At 38.2% G+C, this 19,011-nt stretch overlaps 1 protein-coding gene and 1 long non-coding RNA gene across 3 annotated transcripts; one reads left to right on the top strand and one right to left on the bottom strand.

Moving 5' to 3' along the window:
• The first annotated feature begins 1,163 nt into the window (after positions 1-1,163).
• LOC146523019 (uncharacterized) lies at positions 1,164-18,098 on the top strand. Of its 2 annotated transcripts, XR_014871145.1 has the most exons (10): positions 1,164-1,698; positions 5,658-5,733; positions 7,698-7,800; positions 8,091-8,132; positions 8,439-8,543; positions 8,705-8,728; positions 11,013-11,059; positions 16,315-16,353; positions 16,770-17,323; positions 17,478-18,098. It is a non-coding gene; the product is annotated as an uncharacterized LOC146523019 (long non-coding RNA). The 2 variants fall into 2 exon arrangements; XR_014871144.1 differs by having other exon boundaries at positions 11,013-16,353.
• LOC146523020 (general transcription factor II-I repeat domain-containing protein 2B-like) lies at positions 12,834-16,885 on the bottom strand. The gene is made up of 6 exons (XM_085154178.1): positions 16,790-16,885; positions 15,272-15,353; positions 14,752-14,922; positions 14,580-14,648; positions 14,398-14,482; positions 12,834-14,260 (listed from the first exon to the last, which is right to left on the bottom strand). The coding sequence occupies exons 1-6, from the start codon at positions 16,883-16,885 to the stop codon at positions 13,300-13,302; spliced, it is 1,464 nt and encodes a 487-aa protein (XP_085010304.1). The 3' UTR covers positions 12,834-13,299.
• Positions 18,099-19,011: the final 913 nt, after the last annotated feature.

Raw genomic sequence — 19,011 nt, 5'->3', positions numbered from 1 at the left:
CAGTGAGGTTCAACTTAGCATGTAAACCCGCGACCCACAGACAAAACACCAGAGGTACCACAGCTGGACGCAGTGACTCTGGGTGAGTGCTAAACATGTGACTTATGATCTTGAGAAGCCGACCAGGTGCCTGCTGTGGCCAGAGAAGAACGCACTAGTGGCTCTTGCTATGTTGGCAGCAGAGATGTTGGTTTAAGCTGGAGAATCTGGAAAACCCAGCCCTCTTTATGGCTGCACGCAGCAGGGACCCACAAAGCCCTGAAAGGCTGATAAATTATATGTGAAAGAGAGCGAATACATACTGTATGTGTATCAGATAACAGTAGGGTCAGCTGTTTTTGTTTTTTTTGTTTTTTTTGTCTAGTGTAACAACATTACTATAGGATCTGGGCTATTCTGCTTGGTTCACAAGAATGAGCTATCACAGGAGGGTGGGAGTGTGTTCAGAGGGATGAGGGAACAATGGGGCTGTAAGCAGGTGTTTCGGTCATATTGGACAGTTACGAAAGTGCTTTGTGCAGCTGCCTGTTATAGATGAAGGAAGTGCAGATGGACTACACAATTATTGCTTATTTATGATGAATTTATTAGTGATGAACTTATGCTGAAACCTCTTCTTCAGCTGTTATCTATTCATATGAATACCACAGCCTCTATGTGTGTTCACGTGCTTATTAACAACAATTTTATGCTCTCCTGATATAAAATAAGTAAAAAAATAAAATAAAATGATTCTATTTCCCAAACTATAATAACTCTGCATTATTTGCAATTGTTTGCCGTGCTTAGAAAATTATATTAAGAACGAAAAATAATTTGTATTTTGAACACAAACATTCATACAGTTAATTAGTTCATTTTTAGCTGAAACTGACGATTGTTTTAAGCATATTAATCCTACAAATCATTTCCTTTATTTGAATATGTGATTTTCTAAAATATTTAAAAAGGTCTATTACAATTTCTGTTACAGTTTCCTACAGTCCAAGATGCTCATTGCACTTTTCAATATTCTGGAGAACGGTCAAAAACCCACAGATTTCATAATAAATCTGCTAACGCACACCGGGGAGACGCTGGCGTGAAAACCTCTGAGAGCAACACACAGGGCTTTATGCACAGGCAACCCCACTTAGGTTTTTATGCTCGGTGTGCCGTGCGTCCCGTGACAAGTTTAACATCACACTCAGCGGTGCACAGTCTCTGTGACACGTCGTGGGGTCGTGCACTGCTTGATTTTTGTAAATTCTACAGCTGAGCCGAAGACACGAGTGTACCATCGTGTTGCTTTTTACCACTATTTTACTGATATTCCAGCGCAGAACATACTGACACACAACAGTTTGTCAAGTTTTTTTTTCTCTCTTTTCTTTCCACAAACTAACATTTTCGCTTTCGGTTTTGACTTCTCCTCATCAGCGCGTTTGGTGCGATATTGTTTAAGTGGCGACACCTACCGAGAATACCGCAGCGCCTTCTTCAGCCTGAACGGCGGGTATAAGTAAATATGGCTGTATCTGTGTGACGATGTTAAACGAAGAGACTATTGCAGAAGGTATACTGTCAGCTGCGTAATGCCGATCCTCCCAGGCGAAGATGTTCCGCCTCCCATAGAAGTGTGGCCCTCTCTGCTTGCCATACTCGCTCCGAGTGGAGGCGCAGCAGGACAGCGCCCACATTTTCCTCTGTTTCCTGAAGGTAGGCGACTATATTCCTCTGCTTTTATCAATTTATTTAATCTCTTTAGCTTATAGTGTAACGGGATACGGGTCATTCCTGTATATGTGGAATATATAATGGAGTCGAGAGACAGTCTCAATGTAATAGAGAATTAAATAGAGATAGAGAATTGTCTCATTTGCCATAATCAGGCCCACTCAGATAACTGTGTCTCTCACTGACACAGTGATGGTAGTATTTACTGTCATTCTATTGCTGGTTGCCTGGCAATGGATTGAAAACCTACTTGGCTACTTGCTGTGTCACAGTATGTGTCATAGCCACATAAACAATGACATTTTTAATGTGCTTCTTACAGTTTAGACCTGTACAGCCCAAGATTACTTATTGTAATTATACAGATAACATCCGGTGAGTCCAGAATAACTAATTGACTCACAGGCTTTTAGAAGCTATTGCCAAAAAAAAAAAGGAGCGTGAACTGAACACATCACTGGCTCTTGAATTATTATGATGGTTTACATTTGCAACTGAAATACATTACTGCTTTTGAATAGCTATTCTATTTCATCTTATTTTATTCAGCTTTTATCCCTCTCTCTCTGATGTGAAAATGACCAAAGAAATACATTTATATTTCTTTGGTCATGCAAGTAAACAGAGCAGAATGTTCTTTGCTTCCATGTTTTAATGTAATATTCATATCATATCAAACACTCCAGCTTACCATAGTAAAATTAAACAATCATTGTACAGACATCATTTTTATACAAGGTATCTTCAAGCCTGCATCCCATTTAGTTAATGGCATCTTCTTGTGTAAAGTAACAAAATGTAGTCAAAATGTTTCTCATGATTTTTTTTAATATATATAGAAGAATTGTTGTCTGAAGACCAAAAAAAATGGCCAACAGAATTACTTTTCCAAGTGAATCATTATGCATTTTGCTATACTGGCCCATTTGATAGTCACATTAGATCTTTATTAGGATTATTTTATTTTGAGTTATTATAATCGGAACAGACAAGACCGGTGGACAGAAAAGAAAAAGAAGAAAGAAAGAAAAGTTGAGGAGAAAGTTAACAGAGGGAGATGAAGAGACAGAGAAAACACTGAAAATCTGTGCAGGGAAGCTGCTGTTGTTTTTGGTCGCATAAGTATTCAGTGTTATTTTTGCAAACAACATAGGCATAGGTAACACCAAATAAGAAATATTAAATGTCACTGCGCAGCACAAGGTATCAATAATACATGATGTGTTTAGAGGCATCAGTCGACCAACTACAGTCAGTGCTCGGGTACGTCAGCTAGTACAACAGAACACTGTGCTTCGCAAAGTCTGAAATAGCTCATGTACTGCTTAACTAAATTTGTGGATTGCCAGTTGCGCTGAGTTCCTGCTGTTTGAGCCAGTCCATTTCTTTCTTTAGTCCCGAGTTTAGGTCACCCCCAAGAACAAGTGAGCAATCTAAGTGTTCAATGAGTGCAGTTTAAAAAAGCATGGATAAAAATGTTTGACATTATATGACTTATTCATTAAATAAGCCAAAAACTTTTTGAACTACCAGATTATTACTATATTTTACATTACATATGGGCTGGTAAATGGACTGATTCTTATATAGCGCTTTTCTACTCTCCCGGAGCATTCAAAGCGCTGCATACAACATGCCCCATTCACTCACTCATACGAGCACTTCCTTCTATACTCAAGTGCAATCTAACCAACATTCACACTCCGATGGACACATTGGAGAACAACTTGGGGTTTGTATCCAAGGATCGAACCACCCGCCTTCTGTTCAGTAACTGAACGCCGAACTTGCACCGTGACTTCAAGCATATCAAGAGCAATAGTAGAACAAAAATGCAAAGTCTGGACTGAGTGACACCTGTAATTCTCTTTCTCCTTTTCACAAAGAACGCTAAACATGTGATGTTTGAGAGTGTTCATGAAGAAGTATAGAAATGGCCAAAAGGAGTTGCACTGTGTTTCTGGATCTTGAGAAAGAATATGATAACGTGCCTAGAAAGTGTTACTACAGGAAATCAACATTGGCAGAGATGTATGTGAGGTTGGAGCTGGTAATTGTGTAAACACACAATAACCAGACTGATGCTCTGTGCTGTGATTCTGTTGTGGACCATCTGGCAAGATTTTGAAAACAACAGCCTGTCGTACTCCCTGACATTCTGAAATACTGGACGAGATGAAACATGCATCACTCATTCTTCTTTTAGTTTAGACATGTAGAGCTCAAGATTGCTTATCATAGCCACACAGATGACACCCACACTTGGAAAAATAACTGGATGATTATGTTCCCTTAGATTGACTAAAACAGTTTATAACATGTAATCGAAGCATTTCCTCCACCTAAAGTGAACCATGACTAATTGTTCATTGTGTTTTAGAACTGGGAAAAAGAACTCAAATGCAACTCACAAAGCAACAGCTTATTTACACCTTAAACTCCAGCAGGTCAGACTACTTCAATGATCAAAGATCTTCCATTTCCAAAAAACTAGTGCAATGCTTCTAGAAATGGGAGAACTGAAGATTTAATGAACAAATATATACATTAGATTTCTTTGTTTTTGTTTGACTCACCAGGAATCAGAAAGTGAAAATGAGTCTTCATTCTGCAGAATGACAAGTGTCTGTTAACTTCTGCTAGTAATAATTTAGTATTATTAGTATTATTTATCTCATCAGAGTGACATTTAGACAGACACATATTTTGCAGCTGCTTAGATAACTGTTACTTTTATATGCCCACAATGCATATCTCATTTCAACATGTAAATTAAAAGGCTTTGATAGTGTGTGACATGGTAAACTCTAAACTTCTATCAGGGGGATTAAAAATATTAATGAATTGTGTTGTAGTCACAAAGTTGCTTAGTTTTTTCACCGCAATGGTGGGTCATTGCCTAGTTACAGGACAAGCTATATGGTGTACATATGGAATGCTATACAGTAAGTCCTTTTCTACAAACCCTCAGAGGTGAAACAAGTTAAAACACTCTGAGTTTGGATTTGTTTTTATAGTGTTTTTCCAGATATTCTTAGGTGTGAAAGGTTGACTAGCATCCAAGCTAGACTGGTTTGACTTCATACAATCAATGAGCCCTGCACCAAGAACATGGGGTAGACATAGGCTATACGTTCACACTGCAGGCGAAAGCGCATGAAATCCAATTTTTTTTGACCCTATGCGACCCATATCCGATCATGGTATGACAGTGTGAACGACACAAATCCGATATTTTCAAATCCGATCTGGGTCACTTTCGTGATACTTAATCTGATACATATCCGATGTTTTAGAAAGCGACTGCTGTTTGAACGGTCATGTCGCATTAAATCCGTCTTTTACGTCACTGACACAAGACAGACAGCAATTATCAGCGCCGGAGAAGACATCGTGAACACTTCCTGGCCATCCAGTGTAGATGTCAGTGAAACTGTTGGGAAGACAATGTTGGAGAAACATGAACATTTTATTTGTACTGTATAATCTGCAGATTCTGACAGAAATCTGCAACTATCCTTTGAAGCACCGCTCCTCTAAAACAGCAATAAGGATAATTATTAGGTTATCTACATTATTATGTAAATAACAAAATAACTTAAAGCAAAAATTGGGAAACGTAAAGTCCAAAATCTTTACATTAAGGCCATCAGTCAAACAATATTGTTTGCTCGGGTTCTAAACAGAGCGCATTGTGTGTGACGTCTTCTTTTATGCATGGGGGCCGCTTTGAGGGTTCACACTAGAGCGCGTTTGCTGTCGCATTTTATTTGTAGTGTGAACAACCAGACCAAAAAAATCGGATTTGATCAAAAAATCTAAATTGAGCATTAAGCCCTGCAGTGTGAACCTGGCCATAGATGTGTGGGCTGACTGTGTTATACAAATCTGTAATTGTGTTTTTCTCTTATTTGAATTTGCACTGCCTTTTTTCTGAACAGAGAACAGTTCAGCTGAAAAGTTTACACAACCAAGGAAGGAGGCCGAGTTGTGGTGATTTTTGCCCTTCATCTACAGGTAAGCTAACTACAATCAGTCACATGAAAATAAATGCCTTAATGCTTCACTATGTTGTTTGTGTGCTTTGCAGATATACAGATTTTGACAGTGATCAGTGCTGAATACTGCTTTCAGGTTTAAATTTTGTGGTTTGAATTTTAAACCAAAATTATTGGTCTGTTTAAACTACTTGTATGAAATGTAATCTAATGTAATATGATGCATTATCATATATATGTATTTACAATAATTACATTACTTACATTTGTCAGACACTCTAGTGATGACAGGATATTATTGCATGTCAAATCCAAATACAGTGGGGCAAAAAAGTATTTAGTCAGCCACCGATTGTGCAAGTTCCCCCACTTAAAATGATGACAGAGGTCAGTAATTTGCACCAGAGGTACACTTCAACTGTGAGAGACAGAATGTGAAAAAAAAATCCATGAATTCACATGGTAGGATTTGTAAAGAATTTATTCGTAAATCAGGGTGGAAAATAAGTATTTGGTCAATAACAAAAATACAACTCAATACTTTGTAACATAACCTTTGTTGGCAATAACAGAGGTCAAACGTTTACTATAGGTCTTTACCAGGTTTGCACACACAGTAGCTGGTATTTTGGCCCATTCCTCCATGCAGATCTTCTCAAGAGCAGTGATGTTTTGGGGCTGTCGCCGAGCAACACGGACTTTCAACTCCCGCCACAGATTTTCTATGGGGTTGAGGTCTGGAGACTGGCTAGGCCACTCCAGGACTTTCAAATGCTTCTTACGGAGCCACTCCTTTGTTGCCCAGGCAGTGTGTTTTGGATCATTGTCATGTTGGAAGACCCAGCCTCGTTTCATCTTCAAAGTTCTCACTGATGGAAGGAGGTTTTGGCTCAAAATCTCACGATACTTGGCCCCATTCATTCTGTCCTTAACACGGATCAGTCGTCCTGTCCCCTTGGCAGAAAAACAGCCCCATAGCATGATGTTTCCACCCCCATGCTTCACAGTAGGTATGGTGTTCTTGGGATGCAACTCAGTATTCTTCTTCCTCCAAACACGACGAGTTGAGTTTATACCAAAAAGTTCTACTTTGGTTTCATCTGACCACATGACATTCTCCCAATCCTCTGCTGTATCATCCATGTGCTCTCTGGCAAACTTCAGACGGGCCTGGACATGCACTGGCTTCAGCAGCGGAACACGTCTGGCACTGCGGGATTTGATTCCCTGCCGTTGTAGTGTGTTACTGATGGTGACCTTTGTTACTTTGGTCCCAGCTCTCTGCAGGTCATTCACCAGGTCCCCCCGTGTGGTTCTGGGATCTTTGCTCACCGTTCTCATGATCATTTTGACCCCACGGGATGAGATCTTGCGTGGAGCCCCAGATCGAGGGAGATTATCAGTGGTCTTGTATGTCTTCCATTTTCTGATGATTGCTCCCACAGTTGATTTTTTCACACCAAGCTGCTTGCCTATTGTAGATTCACTCTTCCCAGTCTGGTGCAGGTCTACAATTCTTTTCCTGGTGTCCTTCGAAAGCTCTTTGGTCTTGGCCATGGCGGAGTTTGGAGTCTGACTGGTTGAGGCTGTGGACAGGTGTCTTTTATACAGATGATGAGGTCAAACAGGTGCCATTCATACAGGTAACGAGTGGGGGACAGAAAAGCTTCTTACAGAAGACTTATTTTCCACCCTGATTTACGAATAAATTCTTTACAAATCCTACCATGTGAATTCATGGATTTTTTTTTCACATTCTGTCTCTCACAGTTGAAGTGTACCTCTGGTGCAAATTACTGACCTCTGTCATCATTTTAAGTGGGGGAACTTGCACAATCGGTGGCTGACTAAATACTTTTTTGCCCCACTGTATGCAAACATTGACTTCTAATGTGCTGATCAGGGTCAACCAGTCTGATTATATTATGTTTTAAGTTACCTTATTTGGCATTTCCTGTTTTTGACTGCAGTTCCTTTGAACAGGAAAGACTTTTAAACGGCCCTGCTAGCATGATGAATTTACTGAGCACCATGAAGTCAGCAGTAGGATTATTAATTTTCCTTCTCAGTCATGATGCCTCAACGGGTACGTTATATGTCTTTCTCATATAATAACGCAAACTTGATCTGATGTTAACCATTCCAGGTATTACATTTCAAAGCATGTAACTGGTCGAATTTACTTATTTCCTCTGTTCTCAGTAAGTCATTTTTTTCTGTTTTATTTAAAATGGTCATATATAAATTCTGATTTTGGTTAGTACACTGTATAGAAGTATCATATCTAAAGTGAATGTTACACCGGATGTCATTTGGTGAGATCAAGTGATATTTGAGAAAAAATTAATTCATATTTTATTTTTCTCAATGTTCCAGCAGCTCCAATAAACATTGCTTCAGCATTGACAGAGAATGCAAGTAAGAGAATACTTCACTTATCTGGTTATATTCCAAGGATGATACCAGATGATAAGAAAGGAACTTGGCACAAATGAGCAAAACAGGCTTAATTTTAGCACTTAGAACATAAAATATTTCAAGGATAGTTTTACATCAGAAAATATAATTTACAACAGTAAGTACTTTCATTATATATATATATATATATATATATATATATATATATATAGATATATATATATAGATATAGATATATAGATAAATGTAAACTTTTAGTCAAGTAAAACATGTTTTTACAGCCAATGCTTTCATTTATTCTTTCAGGTCCTCAAACAGGCATTTACCTTGACATTGGCATCATAGCTGGCATTATCATGGTCACTGTGATTGTCTTTGCCTTGATAGGAATGTCTGACCAGGAACAGGATGGTAAGTGTATTTAAAAAAAAAACCACACACACACACACATTTGAGAGTTGACAACATCATCTTTCATATTCACTGTATGCAAGATTTTAATGCTAGAGTTCAATCTTATAAAAAACATTATTCCCTCTTTGACTAACTTTGACTTAATTTACTCTTTTTAGACGAACGTGTCAAGTTAAATAAAGGTGAGTATTCTTGACTTTGCTGTTGATATAAACTAGTGTGCAAACTAGGTTAAAGTGGGTAATATTACAAAAATTCATGCACTGACCAGAATGATTAAATTATTAAAACTGTTTATTGTTTTGGGGGGCACTAATATGTGTGTTTGTGTGTGTGTGTGCAGGTATGACTTCAAGCCAGGAAACATGCTGTACAAAATGTTGCAACAAATATTCTGAATATTGTTGCAGTCTTTTATCCTGTTGTTGTTCAGGTTGTGCTGAATCACTTACCAAAGCTTGTGACATATGCTGCATGTCTCTAGGTTATGGATGTATGGTACCTTTCTAAAGTATCCTTTGAATATTCTATACATAATTTTTACTGTTATACAGCTATCCATGCTCATGAAAGTATCTGAATATGTTTTGATATAACCTTTCTACTCAGTAAACAGACAACATTGCTTTACAGTGCAAGCTGCTTCCCTTCATCCACATGGACTCAGAAATTACTTGCTATTGTTTACACTCTGCAAGCCTTTGGAGCATAGTTAGTGATGGAAAAATATGTTATGCAATGTACTAATTAGTGTGAGCAGTGTGACAGTCAAGAGCACACTCAGTACAGTTACTGGATGAAAGTACGCCTGCTTGCAAAAAAAAGCATTATCAGTTCATAAAAGGACACTTATAACCGTTCTTGTGAGAAGCCTGTAGAAGGAAAAGTGTTATTGTGTGACAGTTTTACAGCAAAGGAGGGTGAGAATGATACAATGTAATAAAAAGCTCATTGGAAACTTCCCCTTTTGAGCACTTGCATATGAGGTACTAGAGTCTGGGACTCCTTAAAAAGAAAGACGTTCTCCAAAAAAGCTGTTTGAGGATGTAGAGGCGACTGGGAGAGTGATGATCTCCATAAACCAGAGGAGCGAATGGTGGGCGTCCGACTTTTCTAGTCCGGGACTAGAGGGCAGCTTGTACACGTTAAAAGCAAAAGTAATAATAATAAATTGTTGTTGTTGGGCAAATAGGTTTTCCAAAAGAAGCTAGATGCAAGGAAATGCAAAAACCTAGTAAACCAAATACGAACTAAGGAATTATGCAAATCAAAAGACAAAAGGAATTTATGGTAGAGAAAGGGACAGTGAAGACTACTTTAACTGCAGTTGTCACGCACATTGGGCACGAGCTTCCTTAGGAAAGAACAAAAGAGGGGGAAGTAAAGCTGGCAAAGAAGGGAGGAAGACTTTCTTATATGACCAGGGACTGTTAGCAGATGCAGGAGGGGAGAAAAAAAGAGATGATCTGCTGAGCCAATTTGAAAGACATTTTACACATGGAGGATAATATACCACATGTGACCCTAAAAATTGGGGAAAAGACATAATATTACTCTGTGATAGTGGAATCACACGGGCTAATGTTGTCTAAAGAAATGGGTAAAAAAAACCTGTGAAAATGGAAAATAGGGAGTCTGGAGAAACAAACTGTGAGTGCTGGAGTCTGTTGCTCATCCTTAGGCCCTGTAAATTTGCAGGGGATAAATTTAATGACTAAACTAGGAATAGAACCAGTAAAAATAATCCCCTAAACATTTTAAAGCCCTCACCGAAGACAGCACCCACTAAAAAAAAGAAAAGAAAGGGTGAGCAGAGATGTATCTAAATTCCACGCATGGACCCAAATAATCATGAGCTGGAGAACAAAGAGTATGATAACAGCAGTAGCTAAAGTGAAAAGCATTTAGGATGAGCATATCGAAAATCCTAACCAGAGGAGATGTTACTGAATGTTTTTGTTGATAAACACAGCCTTAATTATGTGTATGTATATGTGTATATTCTTTAAATTGTTTTGTGTGTCGTGTCATGTTATAATTTGGGGCATAACTGGATAAACAGGAGGGAAATGATGGAAAAAATATGTTACGCAATGTACTAATTAGTGTGAGTTGTATGATAGTCAAGGGCACACTCAGTACACTTAATGCCTGTAAGCATGCCTGGTTACCAAAAGAAGTATTACAGTATCTGCTTATTAAACGACAGACGCTTATAACTGTTCTTGTGAGAAGCCTGTAAAAGGAAAAGTGTTGTTGTGTGACAGTTTTACGACAAAGGAGGCTGGGACTGATAAAATGTGATAAAGCTCACTGGGGACTTCCACCTTTGAGCACTTGCATGAAACCTTGTATTTGATGCTTTTGCTCCTTTGCAAGAATAAAAGCTCCAGTTTTTGACTGTTGTTCATATTTGCTAATTTTTATTCTGACACTTGCCCTGAATCATTCTTGATTTTCTACAAGGCTGAAACTCTGAAGGTAGCGATGACACACTCAAAACAAGTACTGAGGTAAACCAAAAAATTTAAATCAACACTACAACAGAACTTGTGTTTACTTCATCTGAAATAATGTTAAACTAAGAAAAAACAAAACAAAATTAGTTTTAAGCGCTGGTGAAAAAATGAACTGAAATTTATTTGAACAGGACTTTGAATTTTAACTGATTAAATATGCTAAAATACTAAGAATGTGGGTGTGCCAGGTAACTCTAAACCTGCAGTTGTCATCGGGGTTTCATGTCTCCTTTGTGAAAACATGTTGTATGCGTCAGTTCTGCTCGTGGGTCAACTATTTATTCCGACAAACTTGTCCCTCAAATTGCTGTTTTTGTTTTTTGTGTGTGTGTGTTTTAATAACTACATAAACTTCTCATATGCATTCAAATTGCCTCCCTTGCAGCAACATCATCTACACAGTTACAAACGCTCTTCAAAATGACAACACAGAGCAGTGTTACTTTCGCTATCCAGACACACACACTGACACAGTGACCTAAATGTTGGTATTATCTGTCACTCTACTGTAGGCCGTCTGACAATGCACTGAAAACCTACTTGCCTGTCTACCCTACTTTCCAGATTTAGCTCCCAGCGATGATTTTCATTTTGGTTAGGATGACAAACACTGGCTTTTTCGATACAGTGAACCCGATGAACCATGTATCACTGACAATGTTGGGCAAGTTACTTTGAAAAAGTAATTAGTTACAGTTACTAGTTACTTCTTCAAAAAAGTAACTGAGTTAAAATATTGGAAAAGTTACTAATTACTAGGAAAAGTAACTATTGTATTACTTAAAAAAATAGTTTAACCTCCTGGGGTCGAGGGTATAATTGGCCAGATTTGACTACTTTTGATTTTATCTCTTGAAACTTCAAACAGAAGACAACAGAACAAATCACTAGTTCTTAAATCTTTATGTTGGGTTATAATCATGGCTCAAATACATGGTTGCTTGTGTATAGCTATTATAGTTTTTTTTTTTAAATTATCCATATTTCAGGGTTTTAATTTTTTTTTTCAATATTTTTTTTCCCAGGAGTTTTAACTAATCTAACTAAATGTAATAAACTGTGAAGAATGTGGGTGCATGCTCAAAATTTCATTGCAAGGTATCCTTAAACCTGCAGTTGCCATGATAAGATATTAAAAAAATCAGAAGTAGTCAATATGCAATATTTAAAAACATGAATGTAATTTTGGTAAATGGTAAATGGCCTGTATTTATATAGCGCTTTACTAGTCCCTAAGGACCCCAAAGCGCTTTACATATCCAGTCATCCACCCATTCACGCACACATTCACACACTGGTGATGGTAAGCTACAATGTAACCACAGCCACCCTGGGGCGCACTGACAGAGGCGAGGCTGCCGGACACTGGCGCCACCGGGCCCTCTGACCACCACCAGGTGAAGTGTCTTGCCCAAGGACACAACGACCGAGACTGTCCAAGCCGGGGCTCGAACCGGCAACCTTCCAATTACAAGGCGAACTCCCAACTCTTGAGCCACGATCGCCACGATTTCTATGTTTGACTCATGAAGGATTACAAAGATAAAGGGAGTCTTCATTCTTCAGATTGAAGCGTGTCTGTCTTTTCTTTTGGGATTATCTTCATAGACTTAAGTACTACTGTGTTTACTAGTTTATTAACATATTTATTACACTATAATATATTTTGCCATGTTGCAAAAATACAAACCTCCTGCATAACCAGAGCAGCAATAGAACAAAACTGAAAATTGGGAAATAAGTAGCATCTGAAGTGCTCTTTTCTGTCTCCCTAGAAACAGCACTACAGATATGCTGTTTGCTGTAAGAGTATAGAGAAGGTCAGAAGGAGCTGCACAGAGAAAGTATCTGAAAGAGTGCTGATAGAGCAGGGTGGGCAAACGTTTTGGCTCAGGGGCCACACTGAGTTTTAAAATAAAAAAACAAAAACAAAAAAACAGATGCACATATTAAACAAAAACATTAAGAAGGAATTATAGTTTTAATACTTGCATCCACTTTTAGTGGAAACAGTGTTGCTGATCACGCTTTTTTGTCTGAGCATTGAAATCTGGTGTTAGTTTTGCTGTGGCAATTCTTAGAACAGATCTGAGGTGTTCATCACTCAACTGGGATCTGTGGGATGCTTTGTTGTTGTTCATCACACTAAAAGTCTTTTCACATACATACGTAGAGCCAAACATCACCAGCATCCTCCATCCATTGACATCTTCTGGATGTTTGGAAATTTGGCTTTAGTGTGCATAAAACTCATCTAGTTTAAGAGAGTTAAACTTCTCCTTTAAGACAGTGTCACACTGGAGATCAATCAGTTCTAACTGCAACTGTGGCGCTGTTTCAAGGTGTTGCGTAAAGGGACATGACACCAGATGAAGTGACTTTTCAATTATCCCAAAATCAGAGAACCGAAGGCAGAATTCCACATGCAGGTCATCCAGTGATTTCCTGTAGTTTTTCACATGTTGAGGTGCCTCTTTCAGCATAGCCAGTGTGAAATGAGTGACTAACTTATTTGACATTTGTTTTGAGAATAAATTTAGCTTGGTTTTAAAGGCCCTGATGTTAGTGTACATTTCATGCACAAACGGGTCTTTCCCTTGCAGCTTCACATTCAGCTCATTCGTGTGTGTCATTGTGTCCACAGCAAAAGCTAAATCACAAAGCCAATCTGTGTGACTCAGCCCAGGAAAATCACCATCTTTCTCAAGTAGCCCAAAAAATGAGACAATCTCCTTCCTGAGCTCCCACACTTGTTGACATGCTTTCCCCAAACTTAACTGACAGACATTGGAGTGGTAAAGCAAGTCCTGGTGATCAGCGTCAGTTTCATCAAGAAACTTAATAAACTGATGATGCTGGAGTCCCCTCGCTTTAATAAAGTTAATGCATTTTACAACTGGCTTCACTACACGATCGAGCTGCAATACAGATTTGCACAGTGCTTCCTGGTGGATTATGCAGTGTAAACAAATTATGTCCTGCTCAGGGTTGTACTCTCTAACCCTGCGCTGGATTCTTTTGAGCAACCTGACTTTTTTTCCAGTCAGATATGGTGATTCATTTGTGGTGACTTTTGCAGTTGTAAAAGTGTACAGTTTGGGATGATTTTGGGATAATTGAAAAGTGTTACAGTTTATTAAGTTTCTTGACCTCTGACATGCTGTCATACAAGTCCTCTCACCCCCTTGTTTACCCCTTTAGGGATTCCATGGCCCGATTATAATTCACACATTTATACTCCAATGGATGCATCAGAGAGCAACTTGGGGTTAGTATATTGCTCAAGGATGTTTGGCATGCAGACTGGAGCAGCCAGGGATCGAACCACCAACCTTCCAATTAGGAAATTAGGAAAGTTTGTCATGGGCTGCATGGCAGACCGTAGGGATGTGAGGAATGAGGACCCAAAATGCAGGACTTGATGATGAAGGCAATGCGTTTATTTACAGTGGTGTAAATCCAAACAATAATAAATCCCCAGTGCAATCCCGACTCCCATTCTGTGTCTTCTCACTTATCCCGTGCTCTGTCTCCATTCCCTGTGTACTGTCCGTGTGCTGCCTCCTGGACGCCACAATTCCTCCTGGGGAAACACGCATACAAAAGGCAGTCGTGAGTACAAAACCTAACGGCAGACTTGCACTAACCTTGCACATTAAACTGAGACTGACGGGAAGTCACTCAACCATCCAGGATCGAGGAGCTCTCAGCCACACTGTTTTGAAGCTCCTCTGACGAGGCTTTATCGGCACCAGGTGTGTGTGGAGATTCCTGGGTGTGACGGTCAGCTGGTAGGGCCACACCCACCAGGCCTGAAAGTGCCTTCCACGTCCGCACCCTCACACACGTACACACCCCTAAACACCCGACAGTACACAAACATGGAACACAGGACAGCAGCAGTGCAGAAGACACGACCATAGTAATAATAATAATAATAATAATAATAATAATAATAATAATAATAATAATAATAATGATGAAAATAACAACAACAACAACAACAATAGTAGTCCACACTGCTCACAGACCCCGAGTCCTTGGAACCGGGTCCGTGACAAAGTTCTTTTCATGCAGTATCAAAAAAAAAGCAGTTAAACTGTTGATCAGTATTTAAAAACAAAATGAACCCTTGTGCCCTCCCTAAATTTTGCACCCTTTCAACACCTTTGTGTTGCACAGGTCTGAAAAGAGCTCTTCTTCCACCTGCATCAAGTGTAGCAGCTGCATTTGTAGAGAGCACCTGGTCACATGGTGCAGGACCTGCTCTCCTGCTGCTAGAAATGAACTAAATGCACACACACGTACACACAAAGAGAGAAAGCCATATCCTCTCTCAATCTAATTATGTATTTCTCTCAAACACACACATACATCACATATTCGAAGCCAGGATATTTCGGTTTGAAATGTTTTTATATTTTAAATGTTCTGTTGTGTTTATCTTTATTGTTAAAGTTTTCAGTGTTGTTCCAGTTTGCATAATAAATGTTTCCATTGATGAATCAGATGCTGATGTTGTTTCACACGAACATCCACACAAATCCCTCTTGAGGCTCCCTGGTGGTCACATGACTCCATAATATGATTGGCAAAAATACAAGAATTCCATGCATATTAAATAGTATATATGTATATGTGCAGTGTATACAGGTATATATTTCATTTTTTAAAAATCCCTAACAATCTGCTTTCATCCTTTCACAGAAACAGGGTGTGGGTATAAACCTAGACTAAAGTTAGGCCTGCTCACATTGGCTGTATTTACTGCACAGTTAATTTCATTTCATTTAACTTTTGCACCAAACAAATGTTGAGCCACTTTTAAGGGGGGAACTAATTTTTCCAAAGTGGACTTCCTGTTGTAGCTTATCTGGTCAAACCGGTCCCTTTCCACAGACAGACTATATATTGGCACCAGTGTTTCTAAAACAGTAGTACAGTAATTCTAGTCTTTGTCATTTGTCAGCTCACTGATTTCACTGAGCACAATGAAGTCATCAGTGGGATTCATCATTTTGTTTCTTACATATGCAGCCTCAACAGGTATGTTACATATACTTACTATATAGTACAACAGATATGGCACTAGCTGAATAATACCAACAAAGTTTATTCCAGTTTGAACAACCAAGTAATTGTCTGGTATGTAAAACAGATAAAGTACTGCAAAATAATAATAATTAATCAAAATAGGGGTAAGACTGAATGAGTGTTCTTACATTTATCGCAATCATTTTGTCCAACAGCTCCAATAGACAGTGGTTCAACACTGACAGAGGATTCACGTAAGAAACAACCTAAAATTCTTCTTATTATATTTTTATTTAAATTAACTGCTCTATATATGTATTATTATTATTATTGTTTTCCATGTGTTTTTCAATCTGATAAATCATTTTGGTGAAACAAAAATGATGAAATAACATTTGCTGATATTTCTATACGACTGTACTTTAAGTACAAGTTCATTAAGCACAAATGAGTGACAGGATTATAACAGGTTTATCTTCAACCACTTAGAAAAAATCTAATTTTAACAGATACCCTTATGAAACTATTTCCTTCAATAACATTAATTTTAAATGTTGATATATTTCTTTCCTTTTTTATCGTTTTGAACTTTGAATGCATATAATTATCATTATTTATGTAATTGTTTGTGGACTTTTTGTTCCAACTGCTAGTTTTCTTATTCTTTCAGGACTGCAGGCAGACATTTACCTTGACATTGGCATCATCACTGCTGTTGTCATTGTGGCTGTGATTGTCTTTGCCTTGATAGGAATGGCTGAGCAGCAGACGGGTAAATGTGAACATTTTCTCAAAACTAAATTTACATTTGAAACTCTAATACTCAAGGATAACACTTCACATTTACTATTATCAATAATATTAGAAACTATTTAAAAAAATATGAATGATAATCCTGAATGATAAATAATTAAAACACTTGTTATTTTTGATCACATTCACAAGTCTGCGTACGTGTTTGTGTTTGTATGCAAAGCTATCACAGCACTTCAGGAAACAGGCTTAACAAGATGTTACAAGTGTTTGAACAGCGTTTGCATATGTTTCAAACCAGTTTTTACTGACTTTTTTGGAATATTGTGGAGGTTTTTATGAAAAACTAAAACTTGCAAACTTGCTGTGGGCATTTGAATGCATGTCTTGGTTGCTTAAATGAGAATATCTGATAACAGCAGCAGTTTTTTGTCTTTGCTTTGAAAGGAACAACTAACCAGCAGCAGCCAGGTAAATGTGAAGATTTTCTCAAACCCAAATTTACAATTTTTTATCCTCATGATAATGATAATATCATTTATTATCCTGAATGATAAATAAATAACTAAAATGCATGTTATTTTGGATGATACTGACATTTTCTTGTGTGTTTTCGTGTACACAGCTATCACTACAAGTCGGGACGCAAGCTTAACAAGATGTTGCGATTGTTTGAACAACTTTTGGAATTCTTGCACTACAGTTATCGACTTTTGTAATAGTTGTTGCTTTTTCTGTGAAATCCTTCATTTAGTTTCCCAAATATTTTGTTGGACTGATTGCTTGCATTAAAATACCCAGTAACAACAGCTTTTTGACTGCTCCTCTGGATACTGTGGATTAGGTCTACTGTCACCAGCTTCCATGTGCTCCTCTCTATACTCATTTTTATTCAACTTGTTGTTGACTATTATGTTGTTAGTTAGCATGTATAGTGCTCAGTAATGGTTATTTTCACTTTTTTTTCTTTTTTCTATATAAGAAACCTCAACATGGTTCATATAGCTCCACTTTGTTATATGTATGATCCATATGGTTAATTGTGAACTGTTAAATAAAGACCTTAAGGCTTCTCTTCTTATGTTACGCCTGCAGAATCTGAGGGAATTGTTTCACTTAACCGGTGTCATTGTTAGCACCTTTCTAACACTTATGAACATTGATTGGCATGTCCTCACAAAGTCACCACTTTATTGAATGCAAACCCCCACTGAGGATTTTCTGTAACTTCCATTTCACTGCAAACCTTAAACCAAAACCACCCACTGTCCTTTCTGTAGTAGTTTGAGATGACACTGCTGATACATTGCCTATCTCTTACTCATGTCTTTGTATATGTAAGTCAGCTTTATTTCCTGCAGTCCAGTTTTGCAGTTTACATGAAGCATGCCATTGCTAACCTATGCTCTCTCTTCTCACACTGTTTATGCCAGTCTCCATTCACTCGCGTTCCCACCTGGCTCACTGATGACGTCACTGCATTGGACCATAATTTATTTTAAGTGAGAGAATGATAAATTAAACTGTGCCATCTAGACACAGACTATTTTTATTTGCATTGATGCTATCCTGATGTGTTTGTGCTTCGAAGCGGAACTTCCTCAGCTACTCACTGTTCAACATTCATTATACTTCCTGTGCTGTACATTTACATCTTACTGTTTTCAGCTGTTTTGCTCTGTCACTGAATAAGCTAGTGCTAGAAGGATTTCTTCTAGCTAGGTTAGTGCTTCAAAGAAATGACAGTACTCTGGAGGAAGAGAATTGAACTAGGATACTAGGATACTAGTATCTTGGATATTTGCCTAGGTTTGGCTACAGTAGCTAGAAAGCTGATTGGAGACCAAAACAGCCAATCTGAATTTTTGCATCCAATTCTGTGATTGGTTGGTTTTGTGGCACAAATATAACGCTGTACAGAAAGTTGAACGTGCAGGGGCAGAGATATTGAGAGTGCGAGCAACACACTGCAGAGATCTGAGCAAGAGCAAATGCAAAAACTGAGTGAGAGGGGCTGTTATTGTGTGTGTATATGGATAATAGCAAACAGTGAAATACATTTTTTTGCACACAGCAATGAATTTTGTTCGCTGGCATTTGAAGCAGGGATGTGTTAGTGGTCACACTTATTTTACATCAAGGGCTACATACAGCCCACT

The sequence above is a fragment of the Neolamprologus multifasciatus genome, chromosome 3 (assembly GCF_963576455.1).
Source record: "Neolamprologus multifasciatus chromosome 3, fNeoMul1.2, whole genome shotgun sequence".
NCBI lineage: Eukaryota > Metazoa > Chordata > Actinopteri > Cichliformes > Cichlidae > Neolamprologus > Neolamprologus multifasciatus.
Note: the sequence above shows the minus strand (reverse complement) of the source record. Positions and strands in the feature narration are given on the sequence as shown.

Coding starts and splice junctions, on each gene's coding strand:
- LOC146523020 (XM_085154178.1), bottom strand. CDS start 16,885: ATGTTCACATTTACCCGTCTGCTGCTCAGCCATTCCTATCAAGGCAAA. Junction 15,354..16,789: donor GTGATGATGCCAATGTCAAG/GTAAATGTCTGC, acceptor GTGTGCATTTAG/TTCATTTCTAGCAGCAGGAG. Junction 14,649..14,751: donor GAGCTCCTCGATCCTGGATG/GTTGAGTGACTT, acceptor GTGTTTCCCCAG/GAGGAATTGTGGCGTCCAGG.